Genomic DNA, 10,395 nt, shown 5'->3' with positions numbered 1-10,395 from the left:
GTCATTTGCGGGAGGTTTTAATTTTTTGCTTCAATATGAAGAAATCTGCGGCTGAGTCTCATCATATGCTCTCAAATACTTATGGTGAAGCCGCTATTAGTGAAAGAACGTGTCGTGAGTGGTTTCAACGCTTCAAGAACGGTGATTTTGACGTCCAAGGTCATGCTATTTGGTGGGACCAGTTCGGCGTAGTGTATTATGAACTGTTAAAACCGACTGAAACAATCACAGGCGATCGGTATCGAACGCAATTGATGCGTTTGAGCCGAGCATTGAAAGACAAACGGCCGCAATACAACGAAAGACACGATAAAGTGATTTTGCAGCATGACAATGCTCGACCCCATGTTGCGAAAGAAGTCAAGACATACTTGGAAACGTTGAAATGGGAAGTCCTACCCCATCCGCCGTATTCTCCAAACGTTGCTCCCTCTGACTATCACTTGTTTCGATCAATGGCACACGGCCTGGCTGACCAGCCCTTCCGGTCTTATGAAGAAGTAAAAAATTGGATCGATTCGTGAATAGCCTCAAAAGATGACCAGTTTTTTCGACGCGGGATTCGTACGCTACCCGAAAATGGGAGAAAGTGGCCAGCGATGGACTATACTTTGAATCATAAATGTATAACCAGTTTTTTACAATAAAGCCTCGAATTTCGGAAAAAAAAATGGCGGAAGCAAAGTTGTACACCTAATATATATATATATTATATATATCATATATGCACATATTCTATATTGCACATATTCTATATTGTAGTTTTTCGAACTACGCGTCGAATTGTTTTTCCGAACTATAAATGTAATTAAACTACTATAGTAAAATTAAATTGACAAGCAATTTGTTAATAATTTGTTTGATACTACAATCAGGCATATTATAAAGATGTTAATTAATAAAATTAATAAATAAAAATGTTAAAGAAACTGTTAATAAATTTATTGCGCAAAATATTACCGCGGTCGTGAATCCGGATCTCTTAGTATTCCGTACAAATGTCTTAAGCCTTTAAACCGCTGAGACCTCGAAGACCGATTAATATTAACAAAATCGTGGGCCGATTACTGTTAACGCGTATCCGAATTTAGTCACATCAACCATGCCGACGGCCAGGAAACTTCAGTCCACGATGCTGAACCAGAGCTCCGGATCCGCGGGAATGACTTCGCATGCCTACGCGGCTTACCTCTCTACGGGCGCGAAAAAATTTGTTCTGCTCTTGTCTACGGTTGACGGTGACGTCCTGCGCCCAATCATGTCTCTGCTGCTCCAATTCGCGCAATTTCTTTTGCTCGAATTTTGCTGCCCGTTGCTGTTCGTCAGTGCATTTTCGTGTATCATCACTATGTTTCACTATTTATGGCCATTCGAGTACGTCAGATTCACACAATTTAATATGACGAAAGCCGACGGAGAAGTGTCGCTTACCTTTCAATTACTTGTTCGATCTCATATCCTGAGAAAAACTATTTGTTCGAGAAGGCTTCGAAATCTAGGTTTTAAAATATATGTGATCCTTTAGTTTAGTTTCCTACACGAGATGCAATGGTTGCATCTCATTTTCCTAGCGGGTTACAACATATGCAATATTGCGCTTGACTGTAATGTCGGATTATTTAACTACATATTCTGATAATTAAATGCAATTTAAACGCGTCGCTAATTATTATTACCCGCTTTCGCTATTTCGTCGATTTAATTATCTCGTGTCTATTTCTGTATTGTTCTTTTTTTCTGATTCGAACAGCTGCGCAGATCTTCGATATTCTCTCGCATGTATTCGCGATTCCGAGAATGCGATATTCATTAGATAAAAATTTATGTCTTTGCAACATTTTCAATTTTATGCGCGGACGTAGCTCGTCGATTACTTCGATGATGGAGCGCAAACTAGGTTCCAGAGGTGAGATGCAATGAACCACGATTCATGTACTTAATGCTGATATATGAAGAATGTATATTCAATCTGAATACAATACGATGTGTTGAGCAATATGCTATGCTTTGTGAATTTCGCGGAGAGGGCACGAAACGCTGTGGTACAAGATGCACGTGTGTGTGTGTGTGTGTGTGTGGCTTGTGTCGGTGTGTCTGTAAATAATCTGTAAATAAATCTGTAAATAAATCTCATAAAAGCTAAAGCGTTAAAATGATATTATTCAAGAACCGATTGTATAGAATTAAGTGCTGAGGACTTATTATGAGAATTATGGAAAATGTTTGATTTACGATTTAGTAAATTACAATTACGGAGGAAAGGAAGTGGAATTCCGATTTCTGAGGACGAATTAATTGATTATTTAGTGGAATTGCAAAAATGAATCTGCAGGTTCTTAAGCTCGTATCCAACATTACAGTTTTAACACTACAGTTACTAAGTTACTCGAGATATTTTTGAAGGTAATCCTGAAAAGTATCATGTTCGGAAATAGAATGAATCGTCAGTCCGGGAAAAAAAAAAAAAAGGAAAGTCACAAAGCTGAAGGAAGGCGTGAGAAATCGTTGCTTCAACTGTAATGAAATTGACCATTTTGTAACAGAACGTAAACGTCCTAAACGCGAAATAGGTTCGTGTTATCGTTGCGGAGAATTTGGATACCTCATCGGACAATGCAACACTCCAAAACAAGAAATACATTACGCCGATTTGTGAATGAATTTCAGCGAATACTAGAAGTTCGGATTCGTTCTAATGACAATATTTGTAATATACAATTAGCTTCATTAACTGAAACGGGCAGCCCCATTAGTTTTATTAAGGAAAAACATGTTAAGGATATTAATTTAAAGACTATTTCCTAGAGAATCTATGTTTTGTGGTATTAATAACAGTAAATTAAATATTTTATTAATTATTAAGTTTAATTTCTATACAGGTTGTTTTCGAAGGAGAGCGAATTCCACTTAACGTTTACGTACACTTAAGAAATGAAACAATGAATATTTCTTTAATACTTGGTAGAGTCAATTTTGTGAGAGCTTCGAAATTAATAAAGGAGATTCGAGATTAATGAAGTTAATGAAATTTTAGCCATTGAAATAGAAAAATATAATAATATACAAGACTCGTAAAAAATTATAATTGATAGTAAGCTGAGTAATTAAATTGTGTAAATCAATTGTGTAAATTGATGAATGTTATGTTGAACTTCCTCCTAGACCGGAGAAGTCTAAAATTGAGAATGTCATAAAATTTATTAACTGACAATAAACCTTGTAATTGTACTCCTCGTTGTAGGTTATTTTTATGACGAAAAAGCGAAATTAAAAGTATTTTAGAACAATGGCAAAAAGCGGGAATGATCAAGTGAATTGGAATATGCATCACCAATCGTCTTAACCAAAAAACGAAATGATAAATTAAGATGTTGATTTTAGAGTTCTAAATAAGATTACGTGACAACTTCTCTTTATCGTTGATAGAAGACCAATTCGATCTTTTAGGAGGGAAAAAATATTTTACATCCTTGGACCTTAAAAAACAGATTCTTTCATATAAACATGCACGAAGATTCGGTAAAGTTAACATCATTTATACCTTTGAGCTAGTACGAATTCCTTAAAATGCCCTTCGATTTTAAGAGAGCAGTCCTGAGATTTTTGAGTTTTGTCACAGAAATTTTTCGCGAACGGATAGAATCCGGGAATGTTGCAGTTTATTTAGACGACTTCTTAATTGCAGCAATTATAGAACATCATTTCGCGATACTTAAAGAATTCTGTTTATTGATTGAAAATAAATCACAACTCAGAATAAACAAATATAAATTTCTGCAAACTAAATTAGAGTATTTAGATTACACTTTCAGAAGAAGGCATATGGCCCACTGATCGCGGCATAATTGCGGTACAGAATTTTTCGGAATCACGTAAAGTTCATGAAGTTCAAAGTTTTCTGGGTTTGTGTTTTTATTTTCGGTGTTTTTAAATTCGTGGAAAACTTTTCATTGATAGCTAAATCATTAAATGATTTAGTTAAGAAAAATGTTCCGTTTCATTACGAGGAAAAAGAACATAATGCGTTCAAGATGCTTAAAGACAGATTAATAAATGCGCCGGTCTTTTCAATTTCTTCACTTCTTGCTGAGACTGAACTTCATTGATGCTAGGACTTTGGGTTTTGGCGTTATTTTAGTGCAGAAGAAAGCAGATCGTAAATTCCATCTAATTTTTATTTTTCGAAAAGAACATCAGAAATCCATCAGAAATCCATCAGAAATCTATCAGAATCAAAATATCATAAAAGTTATTAAGTGTACAACTTTGCTTCCGCCGTTTCTTTTTCGAAATTCGAGGCTTTATTGTAAAAAACTGGTTATACATTTATGATTCAAAATATTGTCCATCGCTGGCCACTACTTTCTCCCATCTTTCGGGTAGCGTACGAATTCCGCGTCGAAAAAACTGGTCATCTTTTGAGGCTATCCACGAATCGATCCAATTTTTTACTTCTTCATAAGACCGGAAGTGCTGGTCAGCTAGGCCGTGTGCCATTGATCGAAACAAGTGATAGTCAGAGGGAGCAACGTCTGGAGAATACGGCGGGTGGGGTAGGACTTCCCATTTCAACGTTTCCAAGTCTTGACCACTTTCGCAACATGGGGTCGAGCATTGTCATGCTGCAAAATCATTTTATCGTGTCTCTCGTTGTATTGCGGTCGTTTGTCTTTCAATGCTCGGCTCAAACGCATCAATTGCGTTCGATACCGATCGCCTGTGATTGTTTCAGTCGGTTTTAACAGTTCATAATACACTACGCCGAGCTGGTCCTACCAAATACAGAGCATGACCTTGGAGGTCAAAATCACCGTTCTTGAAGCGTTCAAACCACTCACGACACGTTCTTTCACTAATAGCGGCCTCACCATAAGTATTTGAGGGCATTCGATGAGCCTCAGCCGCAGATTTCTTCATATTGAAGCAAAAAATTAAAACCTCCCGCAAATGACGAGAATTTGGCTCGTAAACTGACATTTTCAATCGAGAATAACTTTATGATGCAGACACAAATCGACTAATGTTTCTATGGGGTTATGTTGCCCAAGTTTATTGTATGTCGTCTATGATCTATTTATTTCGACCATCACTTACCGCTAAAGCCATCTATAGGAAAACGGCGGAAGCAAAGTTGTACACCTAATATATACTATAGTTTTTCAAGAGTTGGAAACTCTTGAGATTATTTATGCATTAAGACAGTTTCGTATATATTTACACTACTCGTAAGGACAAAGTTTAAAATTGTTACCGATTGTCAAGCTCTTGCGCAAATGATGAACAGAAAGATGTAAATCCATTGCTCGATTGCATGGGTTCTTGAAATGAAAGTTTATGATTATAGTCTTGACCAGGAATCAGAATATCACACGTAAAGATATTAAGTAGGAATACACTCACGTTAGAGGATAATTCTTTTCATCGGAACCTAGCCTTGAATCAAGACACTGATGATAACATTGTTAAATTACGCGAAGAGTTAAAGGAAAAGTATGATCGTTTATTCGTATCGGAATAAATGACGAGTTTACAGGAAAGCCAAAGACCACGTTCAATTTTATGTTCCTTCTTCTATGGAAAATAATGCATAAAATAATGCATAAATATCATGATGAACATATCGGACTTACTAAAATATTAGAAAATATTCGACGTAGCTATTGGTTTCCGTAAATGAGAGAGAAAATTGAGGATTATATTAAAACTTGTCTAAAATGTATTGCTTTTTCTGTTTCGTCAGGCAAGGTGGAAGGATTGGTTCACAATATTCCCAAAGGGGATAAACTATCTAGTGATTTGCATATTGATCATTTAGGTCCAATGTCCAAAAGTCATTCCACGAAATACAAATATATATTATTAATAGTGATGGTTTTACTAAGTTTTTAAAGTTATATGCTACTAAAACAACTGAATGAAGTTATAGATCGTTTACAAAAACATCTTTAAAGGTAAAATAGGGGAAATGTATAGGGGTTCCTATACAAAAAGGAATTTTGTATAGGTCTCTATTTATTCCAGTCGAATTTGATAATTCGGTTGAGTGTAAGAAAAATGAATAAAAATGAATAATATAATGATAAGAATAAATTGGAAAGAGAAGAAGCAATTTAAGGTTGAATTGTTGATTGAGAAGAGATTCTCTCCAGGTTCACATAACTAATATATTTCCTATATATGGGATAGTTGATATGAGATTAGTAATTACTGTGTGTTACTCCCTAAAAGAATATTTGTCCTCAGGGGAAAACATAACCGAGACTATAATATTGAGAGTACAAATAAGTTTCCACCGTTTTTATCAAAAATTAAACATTTATTGTGAAAGAATGGTACATAATTGTATAATAAACATAATAATGTTTTATTCAAAGTAATGGTTATTGCTAGCCACTACTTTTTCCCATCTTTGTAGTATAATAACATGTGGATATCGCGTCGGAAGAACGCTTCATCTTTTGAGGCTATCCAATCATCGATTCAATTTTTGGTATCTTTATATGAAGTGCTGCTCAGACAGGCCATATGTCATCGATCGGAACAAGTAGTAGTCGGAAGGAGCAATGTCTGGAGAATACGCCGGGTGGGGTAGAACTTCCCATTTGAGTGTTTCTAAGTAGATTTTGACCAACGCCGCAACATGTGGTCGAGCATTATCATGCAGGAGAATAATTTTGTCATTCCTGGAGTAGTAGTGGGCGCGTTTTTCCTTGAGTCGGCTCAATCTCATCAACTGTATTCGGTACAGAGCCCCAGTAATAATCTCGTTCGATTTGAGCAACTCATAATACACGACATCAAGCTGATGCCACCAAATACACAACATGAGTTTTTTTCCATGAATATTCGATTTGGCTGTCGATGTTGAAGCATGGCCAGGTGGTCTCCATAATTTCCTCTTCTTTGGGTTATTGTAGTGAATCCATTTTTCATCACCAGTGACTATACGATGCAAAAAACCCTTTCGTTTATGGTATGTCTGGCAAGCAGCATATCACATGTGAAAAATCGGCGTTCAACGTTTCTCGGCTTCAGTTCATATGGAAATCAATTCCCTTGCTTTTGAATCATTCCCAATGATTTCAAACGATATAAAATTGTTTGTTGAGTCACTCCTGTAATCATTCCTGTAAGTCACTCAATGTAAGTGCAAGTTCTTTTTGCGTTTGGCACGAATCTTCATCCAATAATGTTTCCAATTCCGCGTCTTCGTACACTTTCGGCCTTCCGCTATATTCTTTGTCTTTGACGTTAAATTCACCGTTCTTAAACTTTTGAAACCACTCACGATAACTTCTCTCACTTAAGGCAGCATCACCATATGCTTCTACAAGCAATCTATGAGCCTCAGCTGCAGATTTCTTCAAATTTCTTCAAATTAAAGAAGTAAATCAAAAGTCTCCGCAAATGACGCTTATTCGGCTCAAAACTCGACATTTTCATACAAAAAAAATATATGATGCTGATACAAAATCGCTAATATTTCAAGGTTATGGTGTTACCGGATGTCCAATCTTATGATATGTCGTTTTGTATCAAACAATTTTAACTATACTTTATTAGTGGCGCCATCTTTTGCAAACGGCGGAAACTTATTTGTACTCCCAATACATTTTTTTATTGGGAAAACATTTCAGAAAATATTAGAAAATCTGAAAAATTTCTCATATTTCTTATCGAATCGCTAATTATGATATTTTTTATTAATTGTTGTTGGCAAAAATGTCAGAAAATATTCGAAAATCTGAGAAATGTCTCTAATTTCACATAATTTCTCACAAATTATGTACATGAGAAATTATGAGAAATTATGGAAGATTTTATGAGAAATTATGAAAAAAACTTTACCAAGAATAACACTTTATTGTGACCTACTTGGATGCTGAAAAAAAATTGTTAAGCATTTTCTAAGTCGTTGGAAGTGGCCAAAAAGATGCAAAAACCATTCTTTGCATCTTTAGGTTAGAACATCTCAAAAACTTGACATGATATGACATTTTCGGGATCAGATTCGCAATCAGTGCATCAAAATCTTTCAGAAACTACTTTGTTTACTTTATGGCCAAAAAAAATTGTATTTTTGTCGACCAATGTTATTGCTGTGCACGTGATAGCTTCTGCTTAGAAGCTTCGCTAAGAAGATTATACGTATGCGAATAGATTACAGCTTTTAGATTAAGCGTGCAGCACCAGCCATGACCGTTTAGAAAACCGGTCTTATTTGTAGAAGTTTAGCTCAAAACGCGAGCTCGTATAGTGATTAAATACGAAGAGAAAGGTTTATACATAAGTCTTTCTATTAAATCTTCAATTGACAGAGTAAATTGGAGCAAATTGAAGTGAGCAAATTGAAGTTAACGTATAAGTTCTTGATCTAACAAATTCTACTCAATGTACTTTATCTCACATCTAATTCAACCTCGCATCAATTTAATTCTATTCGTCGAATAAAACGACAATTTATGATCTACTGGGCATCATATAGATTCATCATTATGCGAGCTCGCTGACAGATCACACTGTTAAATACACGCTATTCGGAGAAGTGTTTCCCAAAGAGCGTTTCTCAATCTATTCGTATAAAGTATGAAGATACACGAACATTTCGTGTGAAATCTATAAATTTCAGAAATAAGGAGGGATGATTTTCCGGGATCCAGGATGATTGGGAAACGCTGAACCGGAGATTCTTAATGAATACATCAAGCGGCTTATTAGCATAACACGCGTCTTTAACTCGCATGAATAAGTGATTTGTCGTTGGCTTCAGGCAACAATCTTAAAAAGACATTTGATTACAGCGTCCACGACAAGAAGCACATGTCCCACCGACACAATCCCGCAGCGTACGTTGAGAGTTATGACGGACCGGCGATGGGATACGGCGAGCGCGAGAGGATCCCCGATGCCCACCAGAGTACGTCGCATCACGACTCGCGATATTCTGATCTGGCATCTAAGTAAGTGGAGCTGTCTCATTCATAGGGCCATTATTATCAACTATTCCGGGAGATAAATTCTTTCGCAATCATCAGCATCTTAATCGTGAAGACACTGAGAATGATACGTTATCAATGTATTGCATCGCGTTTAACGGCTTCATTATGACGTTACGTGCTTTTCGTTTCCTTCTCTCTCTCTCTCTCTCTCTCTCTCTCTCTCTCTCTCTCTCTCTCTCTCTCTCTCTCTCTCTTCCCTCCCATTCCCTCCCTCACTTCCTATCTCTACTTTTTTCTCCTTTTCTGTTGTTTTAACTTTTAATATAATTACATGATGGTTTTGATATTTTTATTGTGCTTTACTACATATGATAGGTCTTTCGTATCGTGGATTAATTTTTATCATTTTTATGTATAACTAAATGATTCTGATATATATTAGGTGTACAACTTTGCTTCCGCCGTTTTCCTATAGATGGCTTTAGCAGTAAGTGGTGGTCGAAATAAATAGATCATAGACGTCATACAATAAACTTGGGCATCTGTCAACATAACCCCATAGAAACATTAGTCGATTTGTGTCTGCATCATAAAGTTATTCTCGATTGAAAATGTCAGTTTACGAGCCAAATTCTCGTCATTTGCAGGAGGTTTTAATTTTTCGCTTCAATATGAAGAAATCTGCGGCTGAGGCTCATCGAATGCTCTCAAATACTTATGGGGAGGCCGCTATTAGTGAAAGAACGAGTCGTGAGGGGTTTCAACGCTTCAAGAACGGTGATTTTGACCTCCAAGGTCATGCTCTGTATTTGGTGGGCCCAGCTCGGCGTAGTGTATTATGAACTGTTAAAACCGACTGAAACAATCCCAGGCGATCGGTATCAAACGCAATTGATGCGTTTGAGCTGAGCATTGAAAGACAAACGGCCGCAATACAACGAGAGACACGATAAAGAGATTTTGCAGCATGACAATGCTCGACCCCATGTTGCGAAAGTGGTCAAAACATACTTGGAAACGTTGAAATGGGAAGTCCAATCCCACCCGCCGTATTCTCCGGACGTTGTTCCCTCTGACTATCACTTGTTTCGATCAATGGCACACGGCCTGGCTGACCAGCACTTCCGGTCTTATAAAGAAGTAAAAAATTGGATCGATTCGTGGATAGCCTCAAAAGATGACCAGTTTTTTCGACGCGGGATTCGTATGCTAAGATGGGAGAAAGTAGTGGCCAGCGATGGACAATACTTTGAATCATAAATGTATAGCCAGTTTTTTACAATAAAGCCTCGAATTTTGGAAAAAACACGGCGGAAGCAAAGTTGTACACCTAATAATACTTCCATGTCTCTTCCGAACTTCTTCGCAACGTTTCAGCATGTCTTTTGCATCTTTTCCGCATCTTTTTCGTATCTTTTTCGTTTTATCTGGCTGCGTGCGTTATTTATTTACATAC

The 10,395-nt window shown here is 36.7% G+C and overlaps 1 protein-coding gene across 1 annotated transcript in view; it reads left to right on the top strand.

Moving 5' to 3' along the window:
* Nucleotides 1-8,964, top strand: part of LOC108691229 (prominin-like protein) — a 213,230-nt gene extending 204,266 nt beyond the window's left edge. Inside the window, exon 10 of the mRNA XM_018198904.1 lies at nucleotides 8,802-8,964. Coding sequence (XP_018054393.1) covers nucleotides 8,802-8,964 — 163 coding nt within the window. The remainder of the gene's footprint in view (nucleotides 1-8,801) is intronic.
* The last annotated feature ends 1,431 nt before the right edge of the window (nucleotides 8,965-10,395 follow it).

The sequence above is a fragment of the Atta colombica genome, unplaced genomic scaffold (genome assembly GCF_001594045.1).
Source record: "Atta colombica isolate Treedump-2 unplaced genomic scaffold, Acol1.0 scaffold43, whole genome shotgun sequence".
In the NCBI taxonomy this organism is placed as follows: domain Eukaryota; kingdom Metazoa; phylum Arthropoda; class Insecta; order Hymenoptera; family Formicidae; genus Atta; species Atta colombica.
The sequence above is the reverse complement of the archived record's forward strand: the minus strand, read 5'-3'. Positions and strand labels throughout refer to the sequence as shown.